This window comes from Hyperoodon ampullatus, assembly GCF_949752795.1.
Source record: "Hyperoodon ampullatus genome assembly, chromosome: 1".
Taxonomy (NCBI): Eukaryota; Metazoa; Chordata; class Mammalia; order Artiodactyla; family Ziphiidae; genus Hyperoodon; species Hyperoodon ampullatus.
Window position 1 is genome coordinate 116,832,524 of NC_136914.1, and position 16,306 is coordinate 116,848,829.

Consider the following 16,306-nt stretch of genomic DNA (forward strand, 5'->3'; position numbering starts at 1 on the left):
TTTTGCATTTTACATTTAAGTCTGTGATGCATTTTGAATTAATTTTTGTCAAGGATGTAAGGTCTGTGTCTAGATTCATTTGTTTGCAGGTGGGTGCCCAGTTGTTTCAGCACCATTTGTTAAAAAGACTATCTTAGCTCCATTGGACTGCCTTTGCTCCTTTGTCAAAGAACACCTGACTTTATCTGTGGGACTATTTCTGGGCTTTCTATTCTGTTCCATTGATCTACTGGTCCTATCTTTCACCATTATCACATTGTCTTGATTACTGTAGATTTACAGCAAGACTTTAAGTTGGATAGTGTCAGTTCTTCAACTTTGTACTTCTCCGTCAACACTGTTGGCTATTCTGGTTATTTTTCCCTCTCCAACTAAACTTTAGAATAAGCTTGTCAATATTCACAGAATAACTTGCTGGGATTTTTACAGGGATTGCATTGAATCTGTAGATCAAGTCAGGAAGAACTGACATTTTGACAGTATTGAGTCTTCCTATCCATGAACACAAAATACCTATTTAATTTTTCTTTGATATCTTTCAAAGTTTTGTAGTTTTTCTCATACAGATATTATAATATTTTATTAGATTTATACCTAAGTATTCCATTTTGGCATGTTAATATAAATGGTATTGTGTTTTTAATTTCAAATTCCACTTGTTTACTGTCAGTATAGTGGGAAGCAATTGACTTTTGTATACTAAATTTGTATCTTGCAATAATTGCTTATTAATTTTAGGAGTTTTTGGTTGATTCTTTCAGATTTTCTACATAGATTTATAACATCATCTATGAACAAAGACAGTTTTATTTCTCCCTTTCCCATCTGTAGGCCTTTTATTTCCTTTTCTTGTCTCAATGCATTAGCTAGGACTTCCAGTACAATGTTGAAAAGAAGTGATGAGAGGGGATGTTCTTGGCTTGTTCCTGATCTTTGCGGGAAAGCTTCAAGCTTCTCACCATTAAGTATATTAGCTGTAGGTTTTCTGTAGATAATCTTTATCAAGTTGAGAAAGTAAACTAAGACTATATGGGAACTAAGAGTTTTTTTTTTTTATCATGAATGCATGTTGTTTTTTCCAACACAATTTCTGTATCTATTAATATGATCATGTGATTTTTCTTTTTCTATTGATGTGATGGATACATTAATTGATTTTTGAATGTTGAACTAGACTTGTATACCTCGAATAAATCCTATGTGGTCAAGGTGTATAATTCTTCTTATACATTATTGCATTCTATTTACTAATATTTTCCTGAAGATTTTTATATCTATGTATAAAGAGATATTGTCTGTAGTTATTTTTACTTGTAATGTCATTATCATATTTTGATATAAGGGTAACATTGGTTTCTTAAATGAGTTAGGAAGTATTCCTTCTGCATCAATCATCTGAAAAAGATTATAAAGAATTGGTATAGTGTCTTCCTTAAGAATAATAAGTGAGGAAATTCCCTGGTGGCACAGTGGTTAAGAATCCACCTGCCAATGCAGGGGATATGGGTTCGAGCCCTGGTCCAGGAAGATCCCACATGCCATGGAGCAACTAAGCCCACGTGCCACAACTACTGAGCCTGCACTCTACAACCCGTGAGCCACAACTACTGAGCCCTCATGCCACAACTACTGAAGCCCACGCACCTAAAGCCCATGCTCTGCAACAAGAGAAGCCACCGCAATGAGAAGGCCGCGCACCGCAACGAAGAGTAACCCCCACTCGCGTCAACTAGAGAAAGCCCACACATAGCAACAAAGACCCAACACAGCCATAAATGAAAGAAAAAGAAAGGAGGGAAGGAAGGAAGGAAGGAAGGAAGGAAGGAAGGAAAAAATAATAATAAGTGAATAATCCATTGGGCCTGGTGCTTTCTGTTTGGAAAATTATTAAATGAATACATATGTATATATTTAAATACAGTATTGCTATTACTACTTTCAACAATCTGTTAGGTCAATTAAGAATAAGAAAAATAAAAGATTTTATTTTAACCACTCATTCTCTGATGCTCTTCCTTCCTTGCTAAAGATTAGAGTTCTTGACCTATATATTTTCCTTATTACTGCAAAACTTCTTTTAACATTTCTTGCAAAGCAGGTCTACTGGCAAAAAATATCCTGAATGTTTGTTTGTCTGAGAAAGTCTTTCTTCTTCACTTCTGAAGGGTAATTTTGCAGGATATTGAATTCTGGGTTGGTATAGAGTTTTTTTTTTCTCTCAACACTAAATATTTCACTCCAGTTTCTTCTTGTTTCCAGTGGTGTTTTGAGAAGTTGGATGTACTTCTTATCTTTGCTCCTCCATTGGTAAGTTTTTTCCCTCTGGCTTCTCTCTGGACTTTTTCTTTAATTTTCTGTACCTTGAAAATGATACGCCTATGTGGAGGGTTTTTTTGCATTTATTCTGCTTGGTGTTCTCTGAAATTCCTGGATCAGTGGTTAAGTGTCTGACATTAATTTGCAGAAATTATCAGTCTTTACTGTTTCAAATATTTATTCTATTCCTTTCATCATGATTCTACAGAACTTCTGTAGGTGTCCTACAGCTCTTAGATACTCAATTCTGTTATGGTTTTTCTTTCAGTCATTTTTCTCTTTGCTTTTCACTTTTGCAGGCTTCTTTTGAGATACTCTCAAGCTCAGAAACTGTTTGCTCAGCGACGTCCCATTTACTAATAAGCCCATCAAAAGCATTCTTAATTTCTGTTACAGTGTCTTTGATCTCCAGCATTTCTTTTTCCTTCTTTCTTAGAATTTCCACCTCTCTGCTTACACTGCCCATCTGTTCTTACAGGCAGTCTACATTATCCATTGGAACCTTTAGCATATTAATCATGGTTGTTTTAAATTCCTGGTTTGCAGTTGAAAGTCTGCTGGGCCTGGACTACCTACAGATATTATTCTGCTCCTTCTTCTCTGTGACATATAAAATTAGATCTACATACATAATGGAAAAATGTAAATAATTATATAAATAAATGTAAATTAATTACTCCACTTATACAGTATACATAAATTATACATGATTATTTATAAATTATACACAATTATATATAAATTATATACATTATATATAATTATATATACATATAACTATATATATATAGTTATATAAAAGAAACAAATAAGGAGAATTATGTCTACAGGCAACAAAAGCACACCAGATAAACAGATAAAAATTGAGATGAGCTTCCTTGTACGCTTGGGAAAGGAGGGTGGGTCAGCATAGCTTTTGTAGCTTCAGGGTCCTACAGCAACTTGTTCTGCTGTTTTCATCTAGTGTTCAAAACAAGGCTTTTTGATTATGAGATCTATTGGCTGTTTCCCTGCCCCACTTTCACCTGGTCCTTCTTTATCCTTTGCCCCTATCCACCCTGCTCCATCTGAACTGGATTCCCAACAATTTCCCCTCAGAGCAGGGCTTTGTCAAGAAAAGAGCCTTATCTGGTTAGTTTCACAAGTCCATAAGCCAAGATTGCTCTAGAAACATCCATCCTTATCATAGTTCCTTTGTTGTTTCCTAGTTTTAGCTTCTAGTTTCACATTGGCCCACCATGCTTTCTAGTGAGTACCCGTTACCGGTTTTCAGAGACAACAGAAACCATGTCACCTCCCCTACACTTCCTCCCCTACACTTACTGATACCAGAGGTGGGGATAACTTGTCACCTAGTTTGCTTTAGATATTATGTTGTCTGTGGGTTTCAGGTTTTGCCATCGTCATAGGTCTGTTTTTATGTGGAGATTCAAGGAGATTAAAAACTATGCCTCCCTAATAACTTCTCATTTCTCCATAAACTTTTTAATAATAACAAGGTGGGTATCTCTGAAAATGACTAGTTCCAAAGAACAAAAGCCCAACTTTTCAATTCTAAAATACAGAAACAAAGTGTCATTCATATAAGGAGTGTGCAGTAAATATCCATAATTATGAATTATGAATAACTAAGTAAACATATCATCAGATTTAATGCTTACATTTTGTGCAAGAAAATCTATGCTGGAATTATGAAACATTCTCTTTCAGGCACAGATCAGCCTGAATAAATATCCTAGGAAAATTTCTGAAAAAGTAAGTCTTGCATTTGATTAGAAGATTATGTAGCTTAAGGTTTTTCTGGGATCATTTCCAGGAACATGTATATAATTTACAGTGACTGACTACTCAATGCCAACAATAATTCTGTTCTCCCAACCTTTATAATAAATGCAGGAGACACCAATTTGAGGGGTAAAAAAAAAAAAAAGGCCATCTCTCATTTTCTACCAATGAATGTCAAATCCAGATATATCTGCATGAAACACATCTGCACCCAGGCTTAGATAGTTTAAACATCAACTGAAATCCACAGTTTTGACTCTTTGCTATTATAGAAAATTAAAAGTCTATTTTATAAAATAAATTGCCCTAAGACTAGTGGTTGCCTTTCAAATTTAATAACCCATTAAATCTTATGAATCACTCACTAGTGCTTCATGCTAAAAAATAAGAAAATAAATGAGCTATGCCCAGGTCCTCAGGGAATTTAGAAGCTGGTGTATGGTACCTGGGAGTATATATACTTATGTATTCAGGGAGAGAAGATGTTGTGGATGTTACACAGAATTAAGCCCAAGTGAAAATATAATAGAAATATAAATAAATCACTTAAGAAAAACAGAGAGAAAAACAGCTCAGAGAAGGGACTATTTGAGATAGGCTTTGAAGGACAAGCAGTATTTCACCAGCAGGAAACGTAAAGGAAGGATATACAAGTCAGGGAGAACAAAGTAAAACGGAGATATGAAAAAAAACTGACACAGTAGGGAATCATCAAGTAATCTGAGTAGGTGAAAGAAAAGAGCATTTATGTTGTAAGAACTTTAAAAAAAAAAAGTTCAGATTGGTTTACTGGACTTCAGTTGCTATTTTATTCTATGCTTGATAAACAATTTCAGTATCTCATCTTAAATACAAATTTTCAGATAAACCGAAAAAGAATAACAGAGCACGACAACAACAAAAATGGTTGAAATGGTCAGTTCACTACGTCAACAGTCACAACTAGATAGCCAAGTATCCCTGTGAAGAATTAGCCAGTTTATTTTTTTTCCAAAAATTTTTTTCAGTTTTTTTGAGATATAATTGACATGCATCACTGTGTAAGCTTTTACTGAAGTATAGTTGATTTACAATATTATATTAGTTTCAGGTATACTAACATGGAGTATACTAGAGTGTTCCACGTATGTTCACTTCTAGGATTTTATGGTTTCAGGTCTGACATTTAGGTCTTTAATCCATTTTGAGTTTATTTTGTATACAGTGTGAGGAAATGTTCTACTCTCATTCTTTTATAGGTAGCTGTCCAGTATTCCCAGCACCACTTACTGAAGAGCCTGTTTTTTCTCCACTGTATAGTCTTGCCTCATTTGTCATAGGTTAATTGAATGTAGGTGCCTGGGTTTATTTATTTATGGGCTCTCTATGCCGTTCCATTGATCTATGTGTCTCTTTTTGTGTCAGTACCATGTTGTTTTGATTACTGTAGCTTTGTAGTATAGTCTGAGGTCAAAGAGCATGGCACCTCCAGCTTTGTTCTTTTTTCTCAAAATTGCTTTGGCAATTCAGGTCTTTTTGAGTTCCATATACATTTTAGGATTATTTGCTCTAGCTCTGTGAAAATTTTATGGGTATTTTGATAGGGATTGAATTAAATCTGTAGATTGCTTTGGGTAGCAGACATTTTACCAATATTATTTCTTCCAATCCATGAATGGAATATCTTTCCATTTCTTTGTACCATCTTCAGTTTCCTTCAACAGTGTTTTATAGTTTTCATAGTATAGGTCTTTCACTGCCTTAGTTAAGTTTATTCCTGGGTATTTTATTCTTTGTGATGCAATTTTAAACAGGATTGTTTTCGTTTCCTCTTTCTGAGACTTCATTGTTAGTATATAGTAAGCGGGATTGGAGTGTTTGCTGGGCTCAGGCTGTGGCGTGCACTGGGGCAGTCACAGGCAACCAGGCAGCCATCTCAGCAGTTTTCAATCTGCCCTCTCCACCTTGCTTCAGGAGCAAGCCAGCACAAGCACACTGCTTACAGGCAAAATTCAGGCTTCCCATAGCTCTCTCCTTTGAGTCCCACCAGCCCTCCCACCAGCCAAAGGGGCTCATTTTCCCTGTGTCAGACCCCAGGGCTGGGGCATCCAATATGTAACAGGAACTGCTGACTCCCCAGGCAAATCTCCACCCGTGTAATTTCTCTTTTCCTCTGAGTCCCCTCCCAAAGGCACAGGTCCCAACATGCTCACTTCTCTTCCCTTCCTACCTGATTCCATGAGGATCTTTCTTATAGCCTTGGCTGTACAGGAATCTTTCTGCCAGTCTCCAGTTAGTTTTCAGTGAGAACTGTTGCACATGTAGATGCATTTTTGATGTGTTTGTGGGGAGAGGTGAGCTCCACCTCCTCCTACTCCTCCCTCTTGATCTATTTCAAGATTAACCAGTTTAAATGAATGCCTAGACTATTTCAGTGCCTTGACTGCTACATGACATACCTAACTAGAGCATGAGGAGAGTTCATTTTTAGTACTGGAAACCAGCTCTTATATTAAAGGACCAAGAGAACCATAGCCAGTGCAGTGAAAAATAAAAACCCAGCTAACTAATTGGCCTGGTTCTAGGCACGACAAAATTCCAGAAACCACAGGGAAAATACTAGATATTAAAATCCTTAATAAGTTCTTTTAAGAAGAATATTTTTCACAACTGATACCTATTGTGGTAATTTTCACAAAGAGAATGCTCAATAAACACTTGTCAAATTAAAAATAAATCTAGGCAGGGCTATAAAATGCATAATGTTTTGTCACCCACCATTACAATATTAATAATGTGACTTGGCATTAAATTACTATAATAAATAAGTCATATGTATACATTGATCAATGTTATTCCACAGAGTAATGAAAGGGGTACTGTGATATAAAGGGAAGAATCAGGGACTCGAAGCCAAAAGACCGAGGTGTTAACTGTGAAAAGCTATTGACGACACTTGCTTTGAGTCACAGGAAGCCTTTGGTCTAGTACCTGCCCTCTACTAGCCCCCATGTCCTCATGTGTACAGTGACTATAACAGCAATAACCATGCACACATTCTCCTATTGTGACAATTACATGAAATCATGCAGGTCAAAGGACTCTGTAAACTAAAAAGTGCTACACAAAACATTATTAAATTGACAGTTTTCTGGTTGATTTTCTACCACCAGAAACATCTTCATTTCCTCTCTTTCCTTTATTCTACACAGTCATCTATCAGCACATCCTCTAAATCCTACAAGTCTATTCTCAACGCCCCCAAGTTTCCCACCACCGTTGCTTCTCATCTGAAGACCCAGCAGATGCCCTGCAGACTTCTGCAGGCACCTTCCACCTGTTCTCACTGCTTCTAATCTTACTCTTTCAAAAGCTTCTAATCTCTCACCAGAACCCAACCATGCTGGCAACTTGATCTTGGACTTCTATCTTCCAAAACTGTGAGAAATAAATTTCTGTTGTTTGAGCCAAAAAAAAAAAAAAAAAACCCACAAAAGCCTCTAATCCACAGAAGAGCTAAATCAAATATTTACTTAAATATTAAATCAAACTGCATTGCTCACCTGATCCAATGGCCTCCCTTTATACTAGGAAGGAACCTCAATTGCTAACCAAGGGCTGACAGGCCCTTCACCTTTCCTCACCAGTGGCCCCATTCAGGGTACTAGAGCTGCAGTGGCTTACTTGTTTTTCCTTAAACACTCTGCAAGCACTTTCCTAACGAGGGGCCCTTGCATTGCCTGGTTCTTTCCAGAATGGTCAAGAACTTAGTACTTCTCCCTCCCTCACTCCATTCTGCTCAAATATCACTGCCTCAGAAAGGCCTTCGTTAATTACCCTTTGCGAAAGGGTGAGTCCTTGCCTTATCGCTCTCCACCCTGTTACTACTCTGCTTTTCTTCACAGCCCTTATCGGTTCTGAAATTATATCACTTATTTACACTGTTTACTTTTCCCCTACTATATATAAACAGCATGGGGCAAGGACTTTGGCTATTCCTGTTAACAGTCGCATCTGAGTTATTTGCAAAGAGTAGGGGCACAACTGAAACTTTGCTTAATGAATAGGGAAAAGACTGTTCAATTTCCTTTAGTTTCTGTTCCATAGAAAAGAGCAGAGTGCCCATAAATAACTTCAATGCCCCTATTAAAACCCGAATGTTTGAGTAGCCTGGAAAGGCTTTATCCCACCTTGGAATTCGAAGTGGACTCCAAGAAGCAAAGTCTGTTGCCAAACCCTTCTGCGGCCAAACACAGTTTCTGTTGTTCTTTGTGGATGGTTGCAGTACACTGCAGAACCACTTCATCATCCTGAAGAGGGGAGGAGAAGAGAAAAAAGTGAGATCTAGCATTACTTAGTCTAAATCAGATCCACAAGGTTATTATTTAATGCTTTTTAAAATCAGAGAAAAATACGGACTTCCCTGGTGACTCAGTGGTTAAGAATCCACCTGCCAATGCAGGGGACATGGGTTCGATCCCTGGTCCAGGAAGATCCCTCATGCCACGGAGCAACTAAGCTGGTAAGCCACAATTACTGAGCCTTCACTCTAGAGCCCGCAAGCCACAACTACTGAGCCCACGTGCCACAACTACTGAAGCCAGCACGCCTAGAGCCTGTGCTCCACAACGAGAAGCCACCACAATGAGAAGCCCGCACACCACACTGAAGGGTAGCCCCCGCTCGCCGCAACTAGAGAAAGCCCACGTACAGCAACAAAGACCCAATGCAGCCAAAAATAAATAAATTAATTAATTAATTTTAAAAAAATATTTTAAAAAAATCAGAGAAAAATAAATATAAGAACTGTCCCCAAAAAAGCCAAAGAATCAATTCCTAGTGTACTTTTATTTGCAAAAAAAAGATAACTGGGGGCTTCCCTGGTGGCGCAGTGGTTGAGAGTCCGCCTGCCGATGCAGAGGACACGGGTGCAGAGGACACGGGTTCGTGCCCCGGTCCGGGAGGATTCCACATGCCGCGGAGCGGCTGGGCCCGTGAGCCATGGCCGTTGAGCCCGCGCGTCCGGAGCCTGTGCTCCGCAACGTGAGAGGCCACAGCAGTGAGAGGCCCACGTACCGCAAAAGAAAAAAAAAAAGGTAACTGGGTAGGGGGAGGCGGGAGAAGTTATTCCTATTCAAGGCAATCAACAGCTTTTTTTTTTTTTTTTTTTTTTTTACTGTCATTACTGATCCCCAAAGGCAACCTACATGGAGAAAAGTAAAATACAGGATTTCCACATTAGCGCTCTTACACACTGCTTTAAATCATCAAAACTATCAAAAAATGGTCTGACATATTCCTAGGACATCAAGTATTATCAAGAATGGAACAGATTCCACTAGCAAGCACACACACATCGTTCCAAAACTGACACAGGAAAACAGGTCAATAACAGAGCTTCTGGGTTCAAATCAACCTGAAAAGTCATCTTAGTTCAACCACACATTGGCAACTTGATCATCTTTGAAATGATCCTGGATTGCTTAAAAATGTACAGAGAGGTGATTTGTTAGTTCAGTCCTCTGCAATCCAACACTTGGTTTCCAATCAATTAATTAAGCAGGGTTACAGGAAAAACTGTACAAGGGAAAGATGATCCATGGGATGACTCAGTACAGGCAGCATGAGCACGACAAGATGCACAGGCTTTAGAATTAGCAACAGCTGGTTTCTTACCCCAGTTCTGCTGTCTACAAAATGAGAAGGGAAGTGAGATCAACTAAGTTACACAGTGACTGACATAAAAAAGGCCCTAAATCAACAAGAAATGCAAGATATCATTATCATTTTTTAACAGGTTCTAAGTGGCAAATGCCTAAAAAGTCTAGCCATTTATATTTTGACATTTCAACCTCAAAGAAACAGGATACTTAACAGAGAAAAAAACAAATATACTCATCAACCCTTTTAATTAGAATCAAAGCATAAAAGGAATAAGAGTACATGCTAGATGCTCACCATGGTCGAATAGTAGAGTGGAGGTGATAAGATACAGCAAATATTCAAAAGCAGAAAACAAGCCTTTTTGGTTAACCTAAAGAATATGCTATATCAACTGGAAAAGTACAGCTATAATTTAATACAAACCCTTATCATGCTATATATTTGCTTTATTTCCTACATGGCAGCAGCAATACCTAATAGCTGGCTCATAGCACCGGTCACAGCCAAGTCCAATCTCTTAATAATTAGCTCCCAAATCTCCCCACAGTGCTCACTGATATCCAGTGAGCATTCAATTGTTACATTTTAAAAGTCAATTGCTAAAAAAAAAGCACTATTTTCATATAATGAGTACATCTGAATATTAATTCATGTTCAGCATGGCTATAATAAAAAATAATGAAGTATATTTGTTGCTTATATAATCTGCAAGATCAAAGACACATCATGTTTTCCAAATAGGTTTATAGTAACAAAGAACTGAATTGTGCTGCACTGTGCTCAATGCCTTCCCAAACCGCCACAGTCTTTTGCTATCTTGTCTCACCCTATGGAATTAACTCTAGCGAGTAAACTACACTCTTGGGTAAGATAGGTTCGTTTGGATACTGGAGGCTATCTAAACACAGTTAGTAAATAATTACTGTAATGTACTAATTAAAGACATTTTAGGAATGAGAATAAGAAAACACATCAAGGTATAAGGCAGGTGAGAATAAGAGTGCTACCCAGTAAGCCCGAAAGAAGAGAAGGTGTACCATATTTACTGAAAATACAGTGTATGCCAGTCCTGGCATTACTTAATCCTCACAATATCCCAGTAATATACAGATTATCCACAGATATACACATGAGGAAAATAAGGCTCAAAGTAACTTGTTACTCACAGAGGGCTGAACATACTTATTTCTAAGAACTGGTCATTAAACCTAATTTATTTGAATGTAAAAGTCCTCAACCCCACACTGCTTCCAGAGGCTCAGTTGATTTTTTAAGAGACTTGTTATATAGAGAAGTACTTCTCAGTCTTTAACATGCATCCTTTCACCTGTAGGTCTTGCTAAAATACAAGGTCTTGGGTAGATTTTGCATTTCTAACAAGTGCTCAAGTACCAGGGGGATTCAGAATGGGTCCCAGAAAGGATATGGATCCCAGAAAAGATGTGAGAAGTCTTTTATAAGAGTTTGGAGGCAGTCAGTAACAGCTGAATATTAAAATAAGTCTGTGGACTTTGGACAGAACCAGAAATGAGAGCACATTTCTGGAGATGCTCATTAATATGTGATCAAACCAACTATATAAGGGAAAGGAACCAACAATGTACTGAACACTCTATTAAATTAATAAAACCAACTCACTTGTGCAGTTTCCTTACAATTTAGTGCGTCGGCATTGTGTGATGAAGCGCCTGGGCACGAAGTAACACCGAGTTCAGGGAGCTCTGCCACGCCACTAACAAGAGAGCCATGACTACAGCTTTCAACTATGATCCAACTTTGATGGATCCTAGCCTGACACACTTATAAGGCTTTTTCCAGTTTATCTGGGAGCTGTTTCTATTTTACATTCCAGTAAATGAAGAGTTCCTTTTTGACTGAAAGTGAAATATACTGAGCACTGATGGACCAAACACCAATTCGTAAACACCTGCCTATTAATTAACCCATCATTCATCTCAAAGCACAATTTTTTCTCCAGAACTACTGTGGTTGGAGAGCCTACTGACTATGCATTTTTAAAGTTCTTGGGCCTCCCTGGTGGCGCAGGGGTTGAGAGTCCGCCTGCCGATGCGGGGGACATGGGTTCGTGCCCCAGTCCGGGAGGATCCCACATGCCGCGGAGCAGCTGGGCCCGTGAGCCATGGCCGCTGAGCCTGCGAGTCCGGAGCCCGTGCTCCGCAACGGGAGAGGCCACAACAGGGAGAGGCCCGCGTACCGCAAAAAAAAAAAAGTTCACCATCTGTATTGTATCCAATGCTATCTGTCAAGCAGGTCAGGTTAAACTCCATGGAAACCAGGTGCCCAATGAAAATAAACGTTTTACTTAACACCCAAGGGAATCATACCACTGTTCAATTTAGACCACTGCTCCATAAATATACATTGGATTGAATTCCTTTTGTTAAATGCTCCTGTATTTTTCCTATGACCTTACAGCTCTTCAGCACAGAGATCAATTATTTATGGGGGGGAAAGCCAGCACTACAATACTGCATTCCAGGCAATTTTGTGAGGAGTAAATAAGACATGATTTCTCTAACAAATGCTGCCATGTCTGCTGTACAGTACAAGATGGAAAATAATTATCAAATAACACCACCAACAGCTCCTTTCACACATTCATTTATCATCACTGAAATATTTTCTGAGGACATAATATGTGCTAGGAAATGTTCTAAGCCCTTGAGATGATTTACAAAATAAATCAAAGATCCCTGAACTTGTTAGGCTTACAGTCTAGCAGGGAATAGAGACAATAAACAAAAAGACAATAAGTTCATAAATTATGTTAAAGGTGAAAAGTCTGTGTTAAAAAAAAAATTAGAACAGGGTAAGGGGCTCATAGTGCTGCTGTGGTGGGGAAGATTGAAATTCTGAATAAAATTAACGGGTTTCACTGAGACAAAGACTTGAAGCAGGGAAGGGGCATCAGCTATGTGAGTATCTGCGGAATGGGCAGTCCAGGCAGAAGGAAGGCCAGTGAAAGCCTCTCAGGCAGAAGACTATCTGGCATGTTCAAGAAACAGGGAGGATGTCAGTGCAGCTGGAGTGGATTAAGCCAGGGGGAAGAGGATGGTGGGAGATGAAGTCGGAGACAACAGAGCCAGATCAAGACAGGCCCTGAGCCCAGCCTAAAAGCCAAAAGCCCTTGGCTTTTACTGAGGGACAGGGAGTCTGTGCCATAAAGAAATGAAGAGTTAAGTACTATTATTATGCTTTTGAGTATTAACAGATGAGAAGAAGAGGCACTGTGAGAGTAAATCCCTGTTACCCAGCAAAGTGGTTGAACAGGATTCAAATCTGGGTCCACCTGACTCTATAACCTAGACTCCTAACCTCTGTGCTGTACTACCTCCTACAATGATATAAAATCACTGCACTAAGAGTCTGGCTAGGAATCTACCCAGAAACTAACCCTAGTATAATCCCCTGGTTTCCATTCATCAAATATGTTTTAGTGATGTGGCTATAGGTAAAGTGCATAAAGTTACTATATGCAGATTTAACTGTGTTAAAAAGAAAACCAAATGAAAAACAAAATCACATGAAAAACAAACTTACATAAAATAACAAGCCAACTTCTGTGAATCGAGGAGCAGCAGGAAATGGTGAGGTGAGAAAAAGAAGGTTGTCTGTATCATTAGTAGGTAATTAAAATTTAGTCAATGATTAAATTTTCGACTGAGAAATGGCTGTCCAAAGTAGTGCTACTTAATGGATTTTTAGGAAAGGAGACAGAAAGGCAAAGCAGAGGACAGAGATCAACACAGACAGAAGAGGAGGAAGGGACCTTTTTAACTTCCATTTCAGAGATGGAAAAATACCTAGTTTTCTGGGCTATCATAGAAAGAATGAATGTATTAACATCTGCCATATCCTTCAGAACTCATTAAAATACTTGATAAAATTAAGTTGTTGGCTCTGAACTCAGCAGAGCATCTTCCTCTTCAATTAACTGCTTTTCCACTTTTCTTATTACCCTAAAACCTAGGAAATAGGAGCGGTGGTGAACCAAGATGGCAGAGGATGCCCCCAGGGCAGGCAAAGGAGGTAGCATTCTCTGCAGGGAGCTTCCAAACTGAAATGAAGCCCACAAAAAGCTGGCCTTATTTTTAGTATCACCATGTACAGGCAATTCTAAACTCTGTCAGAGAATACAGTTCTACCCACCCGGCTGCCTGCTGCCTCTTCATGTAGGCCACATATCTGAGCTGCTAAAGCACCAGCAGAAAGCTATGCACACGCGTGCACGCACACACGCACACACACACACACACACAGCAACTGGTATATTAAACAGCACAAATAATTTATAGATGAAGATACAATCCTGTAATCTGATCCCAACTACAGAAGAACGGACGTAGATCAGGACTGATGTACCCATAAGACCACATGAGGAAGCCATTTCAGCATTATGACATGTTGTATCCCATCTACTCTCTTGTGAAATATTATTTCAAAATGTGTGAAAAAACTTTGAAACTGCCCTCATGAATATCACCCAAGACAGTGATGGCAAACTATATTTCCTAGTAGAAAGTAAGCAAGAAGTAAAAATGTTCCCCAGAGACCACTAGGTTAAGGAAATTTCTCTGTTCTTAGGTTTTATTTTTTAATTTCTCTTTTAAAGATATTTTTGATGTGGACTATTTTTAAAGTCTTTACTGAACTTGTTACAATATTGCTTCTGTTTTATGTTTTGGTTTTCTGGCTTCGAGACATGTGGGATCTTAGCTCCCCAATCAGGGATCGAACCCGCACCCCCCCTGCACTGGAAGGTGAAGTCTTAACCATTGGACCACCAGGGAAGTCCTTGCTCTTAGGTTTTAAATCCTTGAAAATAAGTACATTTCTGAAATACTTTAAATAATTTTTAAATTAGAATTTTAAAAGATACAGGAAAATGAAGAGCCTAAAATAGCTTGGATAACATATGAGGTCATAATCATAAAAATAGAAGCAGTTACAAAAATTAAGCATTTAATTTGACCTTTGTCAAAAGAGAATTGACATGCAAGTGAAAAATCAGATCTAGAAAGACTGAACATATTGCAGACATTCTCAGTATCTGTTTCATGTGAGACAAAGATTAAAGTTGACAGATACAGTCACCAACAATAACATCAACAGAAATGTACCTTTTCCCCTCTTCCACTTGGAAAATAGTATGCATAAAATCTGTGTTCCTAGCTCTGAAATGATCAGAATTTCCTACTTGGCATCGAAGATTGCCTCACGTGTAAAGATGAAATTCATCTTAATATATGTGCTGAGTATGAGACTGTTATCCTGACTTTCTCACACCTATACATGGAATACACCCACAGAAAGAGCTAGTAAAGAAAACCAGTGTTCCTACTTGCACATAAAGCACTGACATCACACATTGAGACAAGCAGAGTAACTGAGCACTCAATAATGTCTCCCTGTCACCTGGCTGATGCTCAAGCAAGTATTAAGAGACCAAAGAGAGTGCCGGATGGGCTGGCCCCTTAGGAGTCATTCTGCAATTACACCAGAGAGTGTACCTATTGCACAGAGTATCACTTAGATATGATACTTCTATGAAAAATTAAGTGTATTTATTCATATTACTCTGAAATACTTAGTAGCTATGCAGAACAGATGAGACCCATATTTAACTATAAAAATGTGTATGTTATACATAATATATTGCTTGAGATTTTGCATGCATATTTTAGAATATTCAAAGTCCTGCTCCTCCTCTCTGCAGAATGGCAGAGACCCAGGGAGAAAGCTGTAGAGCTTCTCAAAGATCCACACCAGACTTGAATGCATAAACCACATTAAAGTCCTGAAGAGCAGACAACTGTGTACAAATTATTGCAACATTTTAAGGAAGGATAACGAAAAGATTTTATGTAAAGGAAGAATGCTGAAAAGACAAAGATGGAGAAGTAATTTTAGAGGCAATTTTCAAGATCTGAATCTATATATCAATAACTCTTTATTTCAAGATGGGCAATTTCTGACTCTTGAGGACACTATGCTTTCTTGTATTACATATACACAGACTCTCCCCCTCTCTCTCTCTCATATATACAAGTCGATGACCTCCAGTAAGTGTAATTCTCTTGTTATCGCACAACACAAGGACAAATTTTCAAGACTGATCAAAAAAATAAATAAATAACAGCCATCTGGACATATACATATTATACCACCCACTGGAGAACACCAAAGAGTTTTTAGCAAAAACACAGAGCATGAAATAATATTATTCATAGGAACTATTTTACTCTTGTTTCTGGGATATGTTTTGATACGTACCTCCCCACCTGCATTTTTATGCAAGGGTTTCATAGCTCAAACTGTACGGACATAACATTTATCTATGGATTCATAGGCTTGCTTTTGAAAAACACAGGGAAATATGAGTTTGCAATTTTGGCCTCCAATTTACTTCTGTAATTGGCAAACTTATTAAATTCTGTTCTTGCTAATTATAAATATTTAATTCTGTTTTTGCTAATTATAAATGTAATTCTTTAATTAAAACGGAGATTACCATGCAGTGCACCAAAACCTCCATATTTTT

General features: G+C 38.2%; 1 protein-coding gene across 2 annotated transcripts in view; it reads right to left on the bottom strand.

The window, feature by feature from the left end:
- Positions 1-16,306, bottom strand: part of RYR2 (ryanodine receptor 2) — a gene marked incomplete at both ends in the record, with an annotated part of 724,637 nt that overhangs the window by 511,872 nt on the left and 196,459 nt on the right. For both annotated transcript variants that reach the window (XM_079725493.1, XM_079725494.1), the window contains one exon: positions 8,271-8,390. In XM_079725493.1, coding sequence (XP_079581619.1) covers positions 8,271-8,390 — 120 coding nt within the window. The remainder of the gene's footprint in view (positions 1-8,270; positions 8,391-16,306) is intronic.